At 46.4% G+C, this 17,425-nt stretch overlaps 1 protein-coding gene across 2 annotated transcripts in view; it reads left to right on the forward strand.

Annotated features, from left to right (window-relative positions):
- NEU3 (neuraminidase 3) overlaps positions 1–15,549 on the forward strand; it is a 32,595-nt gene extending 17,046 nt beyond the window's left edge. The window contains exons 3-4 of one of the 2 annotated variants that reach the window (XM_063672093.1): positions 256–468; positions 15,088–15,549. In XM_063672093.1, coding sequence (XP_063528163.1) covers positions 256–468; positions 15,088–15,147 — 273 coding nt within the window. In that variant the 3' untranslated portion in view covers positions 15,148–15,549. Of the gene's footprint in view, positions 1–255; positions 5,749–15,087 lie in introns of those variants that run through there. The other variant, XM_054441770.2, reaches the window with a different exon arrangement.
- Positions 15,550–17,425: the final 1,876 nt, after the last annotated feature.

Here is a 17,425-nt window from a genome sequence, read left to right on the forward strand (position 1 = left end):
ATTTGGAAATCTAGATGAAATGAGGAAGAGCATTCCAGACAGAGGAGACAGCTTGTACAACATTTAGCATTGTCTCTTTCCAGCTTTGTAAGTTATCCTGTAATATCCGAGAATTTAGTGAGTAGTTAGGCCTTCATGATTTTATAGATTTCAATATCATTTATTTCTTACTTATGAAAAATACTAATACTTTTAATGAGCTTCACGTTTTCCTTTTAGTATCTCACTCCTACTTTCTCCCTTCTTCTTGTCTAGTGGGGGCCCCTGAAGCCACTGATGGAAGCCACACTACCTGGGCATCGGACCATGAACCCTTGTCCTGTATGGGAGCGGAAGAGTGGTTGTGTGTTCCTGTTCTTCATCTGTGTGCGAGGCCATGTCACAGAGCGTCAACAGATTGTGTCAGGCAGGAATGCTGCCCGCCTTTGCTTCATCTACAGTCAGGATGCTGGATGTTCATGGAGCGAGGTGAGGGACTTGACTGAGGAGGTCATTGGCTCAGAGCTGAAGCACTGGGCCACATTTGCTGTGGGCCCAGGTCATGGCATCCAGCTGCAGTCAGGGAGACTGGTCATCCCTGCATATACCTACTACATCCCTTCCTGGTTCTTTTGCTTCCAACTACCATGTAAAACCAGGCCTCATTCTCTGATGATCTACAGTGATGACCTAGGGGTCACATGGCACCATGGTAGACTCATTAGGCCCATGGTTACAGTAGAATGTGAAGTGGCAGAGGTGACTGGGAGGGCTGGCCACCCTGTGCTGTATTGCAGTGCCCGGACACCAAACAGGTGCCGGGCAGAGGCTCTCAGCACTGACCATGGTGAAGGCTTTCAGAGACTGGCCCTGAGTCGACAGCTCTGTGAGCCCCCACATGGTTGCCAAGGGAGTGTGGTAAGTTTCCGGCCCCTGGAGATCCTGCACAGGTGCCAGGACTCTAGTAGCAAAGATGCACCCACCATTCAGCAGAGCTTTCCAGGCAGTTCACTGAGGCTGGAGGAGGAAGCTGGAACACCGTCAGAATCATGGCTCTTGTACTCACACCCAACCAGTAGGAAACAGAGGGTTGACCTAGGTATCTATCTCAACCAGACCCCCTTGGAGGCTGCCTGCTGGTCCCGCCCCTGGATCTTGCACTGTGGGCCCTGTGGCTACTCTGATCTGGCTGCTCTGGAGGAGGAGGGCTTGTTTGGGTGTTTGTTTGAATGTGGGACCAAGCAAGAGTGTGAGCAGATTGCCTTCCGCCTGTTTACACACAGGGAGATCCTGAGTCACCTGCAGGGGGACTGCACCAGCCCTGGTAGGAACCCGAGCCAATTCAAAAGCTATTAATTGGCTTAGGACCCAATTTCCATAGATGCAAATGGCAGTTACAGCCAGGTTAACAGAAGCTACTGAAGTCTACAGAGAATCAAAAAATTTAATATTCTGTTCCCTACCTTTTTTCACTTCTCCCCCTCCAAAGACCAAAATGAAAATTTTGCCTTAGCTACTGCAGTGGAAAGAGCACTGAACTAGGAGTTGGAAGACCAGGATGTGGTCCTGGCTCTGCCACTGGCTTGCTTTTGGACCTTGGATGTGTCACGTGAACTCTCTGGACCTCACATTTCCATCTGTAAAATGAGAGTATTGGTTCTAAGATTTCTCATCTTCTCATCCCTAGGACAAGCATAGTGCCTGCATGCTTCATGATCAGTAAGTCCTGGCTGCATAAAGGACTCTGATGTCAAAATGGAAACCAGGGGACTTATCTTTTCACATGACTTACCCCTCATCCAAGTGTGAGGTTACAAGCAGGTGTCATGGCAGGAAGGAAGACCAGATCTGTATGATTTGTTCCATTTTTAATAACAAAAATATCCACACCCTTTTAATAATGCTTAGAGCTCTGTAGGCTCTCTATCCTAGAGGAACTGAGCAAAACAGAAGAATCATGAAGGCTCCTACCTTCTACAGCTTTGTAGTTCTGCTTACCTTCTCTTCCTCATCCAGAAAGCATCATTTTCTAGGGAGAACAATGAGAATCTCAATGCCAGTAGTACTGGATAATAGTGCGTATTGCTTCTGGTGGCATTACCCTGATGATGGCCTGAAGTTCATTTATTAGGGTGGTTCCCGATGGGAAAAGGACATGGATTAGGACTTTAAAACATTGGACAGAATTTCCCACAGTCTCTGCCCTCAAGGAGTTCACCAGAACTCCTTGAGCTAGAAGAGCTCAAGGGGCTAGAAGAGCGAGAAAATTCAAGAAAATAAATGTAGCTGGTGAGAGAGTTTGTAGATGTTGGGCTATATGTTGGGGTGATGGTAGCTCCTGATGTAATTTTCTTAGTTGCATCTTCAGTATGCCTGGAGTCGTCTGTCCAAGGCTTGTCCAGGCTTCTGGGTTTCCCTCAAGTTTGTTTTTCTTAGGATATTGTCCTGGCCCAGCTACTCCTTTACCTGTGAGAAGATCTTCACCATTAGGAAGATCTCTAGACCCCCAGATCTCAGAATCAGGCCTATTTGTGTAGGCCCATGGAAATCACTACTTGTGAAGTAGGGATGCCTTTTTGTCTAATGGTTTTCGTGCTGAACCTAGTCCATGCTGAGTCTCTCAGATGATACCACGTTGGTTGTTCCTATCTTAGATTGTTTCCCCCATAGCCTGTTATTGCAACAGAAATTCTATCATGAGAGATTTATTTTTTTGTCCCTATTTTAGGAGTCTAATGCTTAAACTGGTATCAACTAAATATATTTGGTGTTGTATAATGACCACAGAGAACAAGTCTTAGTCATGAAATATAGCCTAGGAGGCTAGGGGTTACAGTTGCACTAGTAGGGTAGAGAGAGTCCTACAGGATAAAAGTGGAGATTAACTTTACCTACTTTAGCAGATTGCTTAAGCCATGGCTTAGAGTGGCTTTTAAAAATCCCCTTAGCCTCTCCTACATTTGCCAAGGTAATCTTCCCAATACACAATTATTCACTCATGTATACATTTATCTAAATATTTCTTGAGTGCCTAATACAAGGTACTTTCTACTGCCCTTCCTTGGCTCTAAATCATTTGTGGTTCTCCATTGTCTATTATAATGTAAAGATGTTTACATTTAGCCTGACATGTAGGACCTTCCAGCTGTTGGGTGAAATAATGCACACTTTCCTCTACTTCCTTATATGAGGCCCACTGTCAGGGAAAACCTCTGTCAAGTTGGCAGGTGGAGGGTGGTGGAGGTCTAGGGATGGGCAGGGTTGGTGCAGGGAGGAATTGGGGAAGGGGAGAGGATTAAAAGGGCCGCCCCCTCCTGAGTAGTAGAAACTCCTTGTTCAGCAAAGCTTTCCTGAACACTGTACTGCAAGTGGATAGGAATAGGGAGGATGGGCAAGTCGTACAACCAGGGCTAAAGGATGAAAAGAATGAGAATATCAACTTCTTTTTTTTTTTGAGACAGAATCTCACTCTGTCGCCCAGGCTGGAGTACAGTGGCACAATCTCAGCTCACTGCAGTCTCCGCCGCCTGGGTTCAAGCGATTCTCCTGCCTCAGCCTCCCGAGTAGCTGGGATTACAGGCGCCCGCCACTACGCCCGGCTAATTTTTTGTATTTTTAGTAGAGACGGGGTTTCACCATGTTGGCCAGGCTTGTCTTGAACTTCTAGCCTTGTGATTCGCCCGCCTCGGCCTCCCAAAGTGCTGGGATTACAGGCGTGAGCCACCGCGCCCAGCTGAGAATATCAACTTCTTTAGGACTACTCAAGAAGGGAGTCAAGGCAGGGACCTTGGTCTGTGCCATTGTGACCCAGAGATGTCTAATACCAGTACTCATAAGAGTTCCATCTCCAAATTGCCCTCCTCTTACTTCTTCCCCCTGCCTCATGTTTTTTCTCTATAATGACTAGCATCAAAACTCTTTAATTGGGGCAGGCCTGTGTTCTTATCTCAGGAATAGTAAGAAAAGGGGGTTGGGAACAGGGGAAATCCAGAATAAAGACTTGAGAAAGGAACAGAGTGGGTGATGGCAGCTGTGAAGAAAACAAACAGATCAGAAGAGTCCTGGCACCTTAGGAAGAGAAAGTGTCACAGACACGAGGCCTAGGCTAGAGAGATGTTGTAGGTAGTAGCTGCTGTGAAGAAGAAATGACAACAGGCTGGAGCTGTTCCCTGAAACCTGTGGGAAGGAAGAGAGACCTGCACAAGCCGGCACTTAGCTTGTGGAGAAGGTCCTAACCCAACACTGCAACTTTAAGCTGGCTTAACTTGTCCAAGTTCCAGATGACCAACAAAGACAGCTATAGACACTCCAACTCTGTGCCAATTACCCAAGGCCTTCAGGGCCCTGGGACCTATTCCATGATACTGGTACCCTAACTGAACCCATTTCAGCCACTCAGATTGATAGGGTGGAAAAGACAGGGCAGGTGGTAGCAGCTGTGAAGAAAAGAGGAAAGCAGATGGGTGGCCTATAATCTACAGGCATGTAGAGAGGACTACATAGGCCTCGGTCCTTTGCCCTCAGGAGCCCCCTTTCTGTCCCTTGGACTCTTAGAATGGATCCTTCCAGCACACATGGCCCAACACTGAGAGTGCAGGAAGCATGGGTAGGGGCCTCCTGCTGCTGGTATGTACCCAGGCCAGCCTCCTGCCGACACAGCCTACTGGCTGTGTTCATATTCTTACTATTCACCTCAGGCCATTGTCTGGGTGCTTAATTTGGACTTGTTTCCCCTGGTCACCAGTCTCCCCTCAGATATTCACAGGACGTCAAGCAGCTTCAGCCATGGGTAAGAGGCTTTTCACCCTGCCTGTTGGGTAGCCCAGAGGACCCGCAAAGGTCAACCTGAGTCTCCACAGCCTCCTCCCCAGGGCAGTAGGAATTGATATCTCACTTTCACCAGATTAGGCTTCTCACTCTTCTCGAGTAGGCCATAATCCACCTCTTCAGTAGGCCATGCATCTTGTCTCTGCAGTGCCAGAATTCATAGTCTGGGCCTCCCTTTGGTCCTTACCATAGGCTGTGCCCTCTAGGCCGCTGCTAGGCTGTGAACTCCTTGACTGACTCCTCACTGTGTCCTTTTTACCTTGAATCACGGTGGCTTATCTAAAAATATAAGCTTTTTTCTGTCATATTCTGAATTCCCTGAAGGTAAGGACTATGTCTGATTCCTCTCTTTGTCCTCTGCACCCAGCGTAGGGCCTGAAACAGAGTAGCTAGCAGTAAAGATACACTGAATGAATGAATGAGTCAACCATCCTTGGCCTCTGGAGCTAATTGAGAAGGCTAGGGGGAGTTCTGCTGTAGGGAGAAGGATGTTGCATCCCTTTGTAGATTGTGTAGCATTCAAAACCTGCTGAACAGTCACCCTCAATGTATATTCTCTGTTCTGGCCTGCTTCCAGGTCAGTTACACTACTTCCTGGGATGGGCCTTTCTCTGGCTTAAGCTTGGTTGTCCCTGGCTTTCCCAAGGATCACAGCCCAAAAGGCGCAGTGGGGAAAATTTATGGCCTATTCGAGAAGAGTGGGCAGCCTAATCAAGCCAAGCCTTGATTTGGGGTTCTCACTTCACTGGTATTTTCCCTCTGTCCCTAATTGGATTTTCTATAGTTACTACTTTTCCAGGCCCCCAAAGGAGATTCTGAGGCTCGATGTGTTCTGACTGTGTCTTGGCTTTGTGATGCTGAGTGCCAGAAATACTCTGTACTATAAAAACTACCATCGTTCTTTGAAACAACAAAGAGGAATAAAGAACTTAATTCTGGTGACTATTGTTTTTTTTTTCTTAAACTGTAAGATGACTGTTATACTAATATCTAGTTTGTACCCAACTTGTTTTAAAAAATGAATTTGAGGCAATTTCTTAGTTTTTCATAAGAACTTTTACTCTCAGAAACTTTACTAATGATAATCCTTTGCACTTTTACACATTGTTATTTGAACATAATTACCTATTGAGGGAAGCAGAGCAGGGATTACAATGCCTACTTACAGAACACAATGTCATACACTAGCTTTTAAGAGGAGGAGCCAGAGGTAGAGAGTCACCACTGACAGCAATGCTGGTGCTTGCCACTGCATATCTTACCCTTTTTTCAAAACACCTTGAGATTATTCTCAACTTGTAGCTGAAGGGGCCACAAATATTTATTAACAGCCAAATCAAGTGGAATGATAGCTTTAACTTAACTGCTAATTTTTACTTGACTTTGTTTGTTCCATTGAGACATTTAAGGCACTACTGAATTTGGCCAAATGTTTCAGCATAACTCCTAAGCTCTGTCAGAAGGTCAGTCTGCTCTCTTAATTTCACTATTGGAAAGCTTTCAGGCTGGGCATGGTGGTTCACACCTGTAATCCTAGCACTTTTGGAAAGCTGAATCACAGAAAAACATCCTTGGCTGGTGGAGAATGCCTGTGTCAGTAGAAAACTGAAAGAAGGGAGCCAGGCAGAAACTGATAAGGGTGATAAGGGTTGAGAGGCGGCAAGAATCCTGATGATAGCCAGTAGGGTCCTTCACTGTTGTGGGAACCAGTGACCCACCAGCCTTTATTTCTTAAGCTAGCTTGAATTAGACATATCTATATATATAACTTGCAACCAAAAGAATTTAAGTACCCATCCTCACAGAAACTTGATTAATTGTTACCTAAACTTGTTAGTCACTACCTGGAACTGAAATGTAAGCCATGAGGAGTTAACTTTTCTTTTTTTTCCCTAAGTTTGCATGCACTCTCTTGCCTCTATTGCCTCAAGAAGCCTTGATAGAATCCCCACTTGCTCGTTGCCTGGCTTGGGTGTTACAGCTACCTTGATCTCCTCTCTGGTTACGTTGTATGCGGTTTGTAATCCATCTTCATCCTCTTTGCTTATAAGTGCCTTTTTGAGGGGTGGCTTTGAGACTGCTTCATCAACATCATGATCTGGCAGTTTTGACAGAGATTCCTTGGTTGATTGATAGTCCCTGAATGACGTGTCCAGTTTCCATCTGCATGCATTTACAGCCATGCAGAGGTTTGGGGACTTAGTGGGTGGTAATTCCTCACATCCTCGTAGCCTAATACTTTGAAGAAAGGAAATAGTTCCTCACCATGTTCCTCAATCAGGCATCTTCCTACCCTCAGGAACCTCATGATGTCATGACCTACTCCAGGCAACAAAGCTACATGGTTGAAACCTTCCTCAATGAACCTATGCATTGTCACATATGGTGTCATTTCAGAAAATGTGGCAATGAGTTTAGATTGGCTTATAAAGGCACACGGGGTCATCCCTAGGCTTGGGTCAGTATCAAGTTTAAAATGAAAGTATGTGATTTTGATGTCAAGGCGTTTGCATGTTAACCATGATGCAGCCTCTTTAAAGTCACGCACAGGATCTAGATCGACTGACAGAGACACCTCCAGGCCTGACGGCAGATAGTAGAGCATTAAACCTTTTGACGATTTGTTGCATTGGATTGCCACTCAGCTTGCACACAATGTAATATCAGGAGACAGCTTTAGCAACTTTGCACTTGTGTTGAAGTTGCTCATTTTGTTCCAGTCAGCCATGAACCATGGAGCATTTTGACCCTCTTTTCCCAAGATTGATCTGTCTGGAGTAATGAATTCTTTAAGCTCTGGAACGAGGGTATAAAGTTGATCAAAAGTAGCAACGAGCATTGTGATAGTAACTGACACAGTACCTCCCAAAGTGAGAGAGTTTGCTTTTGGAATTGAAGCAAGAGCTGTGCAACAGGCAGCGTACACATCTTAAGTGGTAGGCAACACAATCACAGGTTGATCAACTTCGCTAAGTTCTAGTGGCATGTTTGCAGGTTCCAATCACTATGAGCTTTAATGGCTTTGTTAACCTGTTGGTGATGTCGCATGAAGATTGTCTGAGAAATTACTTTAAATACTAAAGTTTGACGAACAGTATTACCTAACAGTACATTACCAGGAGAGACATTGGGCTATAACAGAGAGAGAACTGGACTAGGAGGAGCCAGGAGTTCAAGGTCCTTGTCCTAGAGCTTGTCGGTAACCTGATAGATGACTTTGTGCAAGTCACTGGCCCTCCTGGGAACCAGTTGATTCAGCTCTGTCATGAGCACAACCCCTGCCCAGCCCCCTCACCAGAGAGTGGTGTAGATCTGATGAGTTAGTGAATCCTCAAAAGGGTTTAGAAAACAGTGAAGTGTTGTGTCAATAGGAAGAAGATAAATTGCCATCCTCCCTTTGATCTCCATTATCCTTCAGCACTGGCAAGGTTTGACCGTTGGATGCTAAGAATGAGAGTGATGCAGAAAGAGGGGAGGAAGGCAGGGCCCACTGAGGAGGGAACTCCAAGGTGGACGACCATCATGCCTTGCCTTAGTCCATCCTTAGCAACTGCAGGCCTGATGATTTTCACCAACCTTCTGACGGTGCCCCAGACTTTTTGCTCCCCTGCTATGAGGAACAACCCAGCCTGGGTATGGAAGAGGGAAATCTCAGCCCCAAGTGGTTGGGAAGGGACTTGGTCTGAGTGGTCTCTGTCCTCTGTGCCCACCACAAGGCCAGGTATATTACAGTATAGGAAGAAGAGTACAAGGGGAATAACATTTGTAAAGTGCCTACTATGTACTTTGGGTTATACATACATTCTCTCACTTAATTCAGCAAGCCTGTTTAGAGTTAGGAAAGCTGAGATTCAGCAAGGTTACACAATACGTTCCAATGTCGCACAACCAGTAAGTGTGACGAAAACCTCTGTTTTTGTTGTATAGCAAAGAAGAGGCAGAACTGAGGGGCAATGCTTACCTTGCAGGTTGATATGAGGCAAAGATAGTGCCTCTTAAGTCCTTGGAACATGGTGGACATTCAGCAGCTGGTAAGAGGCAGCTGATGAGGCAACTGTAATAATGTGTCTTACAGTGCACTAGAGTCACCTCTCAAACCAAAGGTTTTCCCCTTCCATTATATCCAAGAGAAATGCATTCATTTCTCTCCTTGGAAGCCCAGACCTAGCTGGAGATTATTTTCCAGTGCCCCCAAGCTTCAGATCAGATGGCTTCCAAGACTCAGAGTCATCCTAAACATAGTTTCTGTTGTCACCAACTAGGAATAGAATCAGAAATGAGAACCTGGATTCTCTTAAGTGGTAAACAGAACTTGATAGCAGATGAAGCTGACTTAGTGCCAGAGGCCTCAGACATGAGGCAGATCTCTGAGTCACAAGTTGGAGATAGATTCTGTTTGGGACTACAGCCAGTAGCCCTGTCTCTGCCTTTCCCCACTATGGGGCAGTCTCTGAAGCTGTACCCAGTGACTAGGTCTCAGCCCACCATTGCAATGTGGATGGTCTCTCACACATCATCCTTAATCCTCACAACAGCCAAAGAAGCAAGGCATTGTCCCCAACCTGCAAATCAGGAAACTGAGCCTTGGAAAGGTTGAGTCACTTGGGAAAATATAGATTTTTCATCTGTAAAAACTAGAATAGGCTGGGCGTGGTAGCTCATACCTGTAATCCCAGCACTTTAGGAGGCAAAGGTAGGTGAGGAGTTCAAGACCAGCCTGGGCAACATGGTGAAACCCTGTCTCAACAAAAAAATGCAAAAATTAGCCAGGGGTAGGGGCACGCACCTGTAGTCCCAGCTACTCGAGAGGCTGAGGTGGGAGGACCACCTGAGGCCCAGGAGGTTGAGGCTGCTGTGAGCTGTGATCGCGCCATTGCACTGCAACCTGGGCAACAGAGTGAGACCCTGCCTCAAAAAAATAAAAAAAATAATAAAAATACCTTTTATCTCTGAGTCACAGGTTGGAGATAGATAAAACTTTTTTAGATAAAAGTTTAAACCTTTGGCACATAGAAGATGTTCAAAACATGGGAGCTGCCCTGATATTATTTTTTCCTACAGTAATCATACTAGCCCATAATGTGTGCACAATGTGTATGTGATGGTCTGGATATATGTGTCCTCCACAAATTCATATGTTGAAACCTAACACCCAAGATGATGGTCTTAAGAGGTGGGGTCTTTGGAAGGTGATGAGGTCATGAGGGCAGAGTCCTCATCAATGGGATTGGTGACCTTATAAAAGACCCGAGGAGGCTTGTAGCCCCATTGCCCTTCAGTCATGTAAGGATGCAGCAACAAGGTGCCATCCGTGAGGCAGAAAGCAAGCCGTCACCAGACACCAAATCTGCTGGTAGCTTGATCTTATACTTTTCAGCCTCCAGAACTCTGAGCAATAAGTGTCTGTTTAAAAATTGCCTAGTCTAAGGTGTTTTTGTTATAGTAGCCTGAACTAAGATGTGTTAGCAATACCTTCAAATTTATGTGTGCATATGAATCACCTGAAGAGGTTTTTTAAAAGAAAAAAAAGTTTCCTGGACCCACTGCCCCTCAAGCTTCCCCCTCCACAAGAATTTAATTCAGTAAATCTGGGATGGGACCTGAACATTTGCATTTGTAACAAGTTCCCAAGTAGTGCCAATGCTGCAGGTGCACAGACCACTCTTGGAGTAGAATTATGTTATGGTACTTACTTCTTCATATATTGCCTTACCTGCCTCCTACTCACACTTTTGCCAGCCTCATGAGGTAGGAGGAATATAGACTGTTACTACTACTGTTCCTATGGAATCAAGCTTCACTTCCCAAACAGGTGTCCAACTTGTGTCCCTAGTCTGTCAGTCAGCTGTATCCTTCCTGGGTCAGGAATTTAGCTTTCTCATGACGTAGTAATTACCTGGAATTCCTACTGATATTCTTTCCAATAAAGGTAACATCATAGCATGAGCACAGATCTGGACAAGTGGGCACAGGATGTTTCACCACCCATACAGCAGGTTTGTAAGACTCTGGGCTCAGCCAAGGACTGGATAGTCTGTGGACAAAGAGACCTCGAGTTACTTGGGCTGCCAAGGACTCAGCTGTGTGGAAGGGGCTTTTTATCCTTGCAAAGGGGAGAACAAGGGTCAGAGCACAGAGCATAAGCTATGTCTGGACAGTTGCCAAGCTAGAGATTGCTAAACTCCATGGGTTTGTGGGTCAAATACGAGATTCAAGGGTGAAAAGTGTGGGGCTTCATTGTACCCATCATCCAGACAATAACCTGACCCTATGTCTGATCTGGACTCTCATGTTCTGCCTTTGGTGACCACACTGTGGCCAAAGACAGAGGTCCTCCTGTGTTTCTTGATACCTCTCTCCTTAGCTCCCTCCCCTAAGCGACCCCAGATTCAGGTTTCTTTGGGGTCAAGGCATTGGAAAATTGTCAAGAAGCTGCAGTGCCCTTCCTGCTACTCTATGTGCCTGGTTTGGAAGCTCAGGTTTCTGTTTTGAAGTTGAATTATGGTTATAGGCCATGCATTTTGGGTTAACACCAAGTCCTATGGGCAGGTATGAGTTCTGAGGGGAGGGTGCCAAGTTTGTTTGTTTACCATATTATTTCATCCCCTAGCATAGTGGGACTTAAGTATTTGTTGAATGAATTAATGGCCATTCTATTTTTAATCACTTGGAGAAGCAGAGATCCTTCAAAATTGGAAACCCAAAGGTAGGTCCTGGGTAGGATAGGACACTCTTGCCTTTCTTGACACACTCCTTTCATTTGAGACTTTATGGCATTGAAGTGACCCTAAGGATGATCCCCAGCAGCCCGAGTTAAAGTGAGCCATGGATTCAGGAAGGTGCCATTGACAGAATCCCAGACTGGAGCTGAGGAAGATCTACTTTGCCAGTCCAATCATCCAGGTTCATAATATGTTCTTTGTTGCTACTCAGAAACCTTTTCTAAAGCCTGGTCTGAACACTCTAGCCTGGCATCTGCTGTGTCAATGGCTGTAAGGAATAGTTGGGTGAACACATCCGACCTAGAGCCCTGAAAGTGGAGAGTGAGGCTCCCAAAGGCCAGCATGGTGGTGGCAGTAGAAATCAGTGAGGGAAGACCTAACAGGAAAGATGAATCTTGAGGCCAGAGTCAATCTCCACCCCTCATATGAAGATGCTCACTTGGAGGAAAGCTATAATGTCCTTACAGCTCTTGGGAGAGTAGGCTTCCATGTCTGCTTCCAAGGCCAGTGAGTATCCCAGTGCTTCAGGCATTCCAGATGGGAGGGCATAGGTCTTGTACTAGGCCCAGAGTTGGGGCAGATCCTTGTCAGACTTCCCTGAGCTTGATGGGGTGGCAGACACACTTATACTTGCTAAGGTGCTGAGGCTGATCCCACCAGTTAGGGACAGATGGGTTCCAGATTCAGGGGCTCAGATAGGTGGATGTGTTTGAGCAGGGCTGCTACTGTTGGTGCCCCATACAGAAGTATCTGGCCAAGAGGCAAATGAGGCCTGAAATCCAGCCAAGAGTGGAGCTCCCAGCCCTTGCAGTTATAAGGCTGCAACTGTCAGAAGGGGCACCTTTTCTAATTAGCACAGGGTAGACCTTGGGAAATCCTGATTTGGGGTGTCCGAGGTAGGCTAATCATGGCTGCCTGAGTATGCTGGGCTGAGGAGTCCATGCCTGGCTTCTTTGGGGATACTGGGGCCAAAGGCTGGCTCTCCTTGCACTGTCTGAAAGAGGTTGACCTGGGCCTGTGAGCCAGGCTGAGTTCTCCTCTCTCAGGGCTATGGGGGGATGCCTCTAGGATATGCCTGCTCTGCCTAGAGCACTCTAGACCACTCTCGAAAAAGACCTCTGTACTTAACAATGGGGCCTCTGGTCTTTGGGGTAGGAATTAGTAAAATCTATTTTCTGCGACAAGACTGGGAGGTAGGGAGGAAAACACTTAAATGACATTTAGAAGAATGTCATTTCTTAGTGAAGAGAGAAAAATTAAATTAAGGTTATGCTTGCAATGAAGAGGAGCTTTGAGCAGAAGTGACAAGTGTTCATTCTAACTCAAGTTTTAGCACTTTTTTTAAGCCCTCCGTTCCCTCTCACCTTCCTTTCTCTCCCCACCCACCCACTGCCTTTTTTAACTAGCTGAGTGAGACCTTGGGCAATTCACTAAATTCTGAGCCTACTTTTCTTCCTCAGTAAAGTGGGCACAACAACTCTCACCTCTTAGCTTATTGAGAGGATCTAGAATGCATTTGTGTAATGGGCTTCAGATGGAGATAAGATGAGCTTGTTCTCCCCCTCCCTGCCTTCTTCCCACTTGTGATGGTTAAAACTGACTCAACTTGATTGGATTGAAAGATGCAAAGTATTGATCCTGGGTGTGTCTGTGAGGATGTTGCTGAAGGAGATTAACATTTGAGTCAGTGGGCTGGGAAAGGCAGACCCACCCTTAATCCGGGTGGACACCATCAACTCAGCTGCCAGTGCAGCTAGACTATAAAGCAGGCAGAAAAACAGGAAAAGACTTGACTGTCCTAGCCTCCCAGCCTACATCTTTCTCCCTTGCTGAATGCTTCCTACCCTCAAACATCAGACTCCAAGTTCTTCAGTTTTGGGACTCAGACTGGCTTTCCTTGCTCCCCAGCTTGCAGATGGCCTACTGTGGACCTTGTGATCATGTGAGTTAATAAAATCCCCTTTGTATATCTATCTATTTTATTATTTCTGTCCCTCTAGAGAACCCTAATACAGTAAATTGATACCAGTAGAGTGGGGCATTGCTGAAAAGATACCCAAAAATGTGGAAACTACTTTGGAACTTGGTAACAGGCAGAGGTTGGAACAGTTTGGAGGGCTCAGAAGAAGAGAGAAAAATGTGGAAAAGTTTGGAACTCCCTAGAGACTTGTTGAATGGCTTTGACAAAAATGCTAATAATGATATGGACAATGAAACCCAGGCTGAGGTGGTCTCAGATGGAGATGAGGAACTTGTTGGTAAATAGAGCAAAGGTGACTCTTGTTATGTTTTAACAAAGAGACTGGTGGTATTTTGCCCCTGCCCTAGAGATTTTCAGAACTTTGAACTTGAGAGAGATGATTTAAGGTATCTGGCAGAAGAAATTTCTAAGCGGTGAAGTATTCAAGAGGTGACTTGGGTGCTGTTAAAGGCATTCAATTTTATAAGGGAAGTGGAGCATAAAAGTTCAGAAAATGTGCAGCCTGACAATTTGATAAAAAAGAAAATCCCATTTTCTGAGGAGAAATTCAAGCTGGCTCTAGAAATTTGTATAAGTAAAGAGGAGCCGGATGTTGATCCCCAAGACAATGGGGAAAATGTCTCCAGGGCATGTCAGAGGTTTGCATGGCAGCCCCTCCCATCACAGGCCTAGAGGCCTAGAAGGGAAAAATGGTTTCATGGGCTGGGCCCAGGTTCCCTGTGCTGTGTGCAGCCTAGGGACTGTGTCCTGCGTCCCAGCTGTGTCCTGCGTGTCCTGCGTGCTGTGTCCTGCGTTCCAGCTGCTCCAGCTGTGGCTGAAAGGGGCCAATGTAGAGCTCGGGCCATGGCTTCAGAGGGTGCAAACATCAAGCCTTGGCAGCTTCCACAGTGTTCAAAACATGGGAGCTGCCCTAATTATTATTTTTTCCTATAATAATCATATTAGCCCATAATGTGTGCACAATGTGTATGTGATGGTTCCTGCCCCACGTGGTGTTGAGCCTTCCAGTGCACAGAAGTCAAGAATTGGGATTTGGGAACCTCTGCCCAGATTTCAGAGGATGTATGAAAACACCTGGATGTCCAGGCAGAAGTTTGCTGCAGGGGCAGGGCTCTCATGGAGAACCTCTGCTAGGGCAGTGCAGAAGGGAAATGTGGGGTTGGAGCATCCACACAGAATCCCTACTGGGGCACTGCCTAGTGGAGCTGTGAGAAGAGGGCCACTGTCCTCCAGACCCCAGAATTGTAAATCCACTGACAGCTTGCACCGTGCACCTGGAAAAGCTGCAGACACTCAACGTCAGCTTGTGAAAGCAGCCAGGAGGGAGGCTGTACCCTGCAAAGCCACAGGGGCAGAACTGCCCAAGAACATGGGAACCCACCTCTTGCATCAGCATGACCTGGATGTGAGACAGCGAGTCAAAGGAGATTATTTTGGAGCATTAAGATTTGACTGCCCTGCTGGATTTCAGACTTGCATGGGCCCTGTAACCCCTCTGTTTTGGCCAGTTTCTCCCATTTGGAATGGCTGTACTCCCACTGTATCTAGGAAGTAACTAACCTGCTTTTAATTTTACAGGCTCGTTGGTGGAAAGGACTTGCCTTGTCTCGAATGAAACTTTGGACTGTGGACTTTTGAGTTAATGCTGGAATGAGTTAACACTTTGAGGGACTGTTGGGAAGGTATGATTGGTTTTGAAATGTGAGGACCTGAGGTTTGGGAGGGGCCAGGAGCAGAATGATATGGTTTGGCTGTTCCCACACCCAAATCTCATCTTAAATTCCTACATGTTGTGGGAGGGACCCAGTGGGAGGTAATTGAATCATAGGGGCAGGTCTTTCCCATGCTGTTCTCATGATAGTGAATAAGTCTCATGAGGTCTGATGGCTTTATAAGGCAGAGTTCCCCTTCACAAGCCCTCTCTTTGCCTGCTGCTATCCATGTAAGACGTGACTTGCTCCTCCTTGTCTTCTACCATTATTGTGAGGCTTCCCCAGCCATGTGGAACTGTAGGTCAATTAAACCTCTTTCTTTTGTAAATTGCCCAGTCTCGGGTATGTCTTTATCAGTAGCATGAAAACGGACTAATACACCACTCTCATGTCTGGGCAGGGCCAGTGGGCCCAGGAGGCAGAGTCTGTCAGTGGGATTGGGGCCATAAGGGGTCTCTCTTGTGTCTGAAGGAACCACAGTGACCCACTCAGGGGGCCTAGAGGCAGTGAAGGCTGTGGGCCTGCCACATCTTGTCAAGACTGCTCAAGCAAGTCCTCACTGCTCCTCCAGTTCCCTGCCGCCCTCCAATCCATTTTCCCACATAATGGCTCCTTCGCCAGAAGGATGAAGCCTTTATCTGGGTGTTCAGGGCCTGATCTCTCTACCCCATCTCCCACAACAGTCCTCCATACACAGCCCAATGTTTCTGAACAGGTCACAGTATTTATGCCTCTGTGTACACCTTGCTTTGTCTGAAATGCTCTTTCTCCTTCTTTGATAGAATTCCTCCTTTTCCTCTCAGGATCTAGCTTAAATGTGCCATTCACTGGGGAGCCTGCCCTGTCCCCAGATCAGGTAGGCCCCACTTCTGGCCTTCCACTGTGCACCTTCTAACATTGCACTGCCCATTCTGTGTGCAATGTTCTGTTGCTATATATGGCTCCTTCTCTAGACTGTGAGCTCCTCAAGGACAAGTACCACATCTGATCCTGTGTTCCCAGTGCCCAGCCTAGGGCCTGGCACAGAGTATGGGCCCCACAGAGCTTGTTGAATGAGTGTGTATATAAGTGAAAATGATAGGGTAGGCAGTTGTGGTAAGTGGCGAGTGGCAAGTAGCTTTGTCCCCAAGCCTGAGAGGGTCACCTGAACTGGGTATAGAGTTGAGAACTCATCATTTTGGTCTCTTTTACGAAACGAGATTAGATCTGAATTTGATTAGGACATGTTATCTGTAAGACTGCCTGGGGCTAGCAAGACAAAAGTCTAAAATCTGAGGTATCTGTAAGGAGTAGTCAGAGGAGACCATGGTCCCTACACAGCTCTGTCCAAGGCTTGGAAACAACTTCAGGTGGATAGGTATGGATAATAATACTGTAGTCAGTGCTTCCCATGTGGGAGTGTCTCCCAGCGAACCAGTCCCACAAGTCCCAGAACAGTCCCTCTAGTGAGTCAGAGATCTGGGTAACATGGAAGTCCTCAGATTGTATGCTCCTCCACCCTTCTAGGATCACACTTTCCCTCAGTTTCTTAAGATGTTGCAAGTCATCGGCCAGGTGTGGTGGCTCACGCCTGTAATCCTAGCACTTTGGGAGGCTGAGGCAGGTGGATCACGAGGTCAGGAGTTCAAGACCAGCCTGGCTAAGATGGTGAAACCCCCTCTCTACTAAAAATACAAAAAATTAGCCAGGCGTGGTGGCGGGTGCCTATAATCCCAGCTACTTGGGAGGCTGAGGCAGGAGAATCGCTTAAACTCGGAGGGCGGAGGCTGCAGTGAGCTGAGATCGTGCCACTGCACTCCAGCCTGGGCAACACAGTGAGTCTCCATCTCAAGAAAAAAAAAAAAGATTTTGCAACTCATCATCCTATATTCTGTGTGAAGCATAGAGTCTTTCCCAAGAACCTGAGAGTTCCTGGGAGCTTATATTCTGATCACCTCTAACTCTTAATTCCTGCTGCTATTGCATTCTTGTGACTGTGACTGAGCTGTTTTGCTCTAGGCTCTGATGCTGCCCTTGCTGCCTCTTTCCCCAAAGCACCAGGTGCAAGCATGTGCGTGTAACAGACTTTCCATCCAGAGTTGAGGGTAAGGAAGTGAGTTATAGCACAATGCAGAGCTGAAAGGCAGGGCAGGAATCATTACCTGCTTTGTACAAAAGAGGAAACCAAAGCTTAGATATTAACCAGGTGACTTGACTAAAGCTAC

This window comes from Pongo pygmaeus, chromosome 9, assembly GCF_028885625.2.
Source record: "Pongo pygmaeus isolate AG05252 chromosome 9, NHGRI_mPonPyg2-v2.0_pri, whole genome shotgun sequence".
In the NCBI taxonomy this organism is placed as follows: domain Eukaryota; kingdom Metazoa; phylum Chordata; class Mammalia; order Primates; family Hominidae; genus Pongo; species Pongo pygmaeus.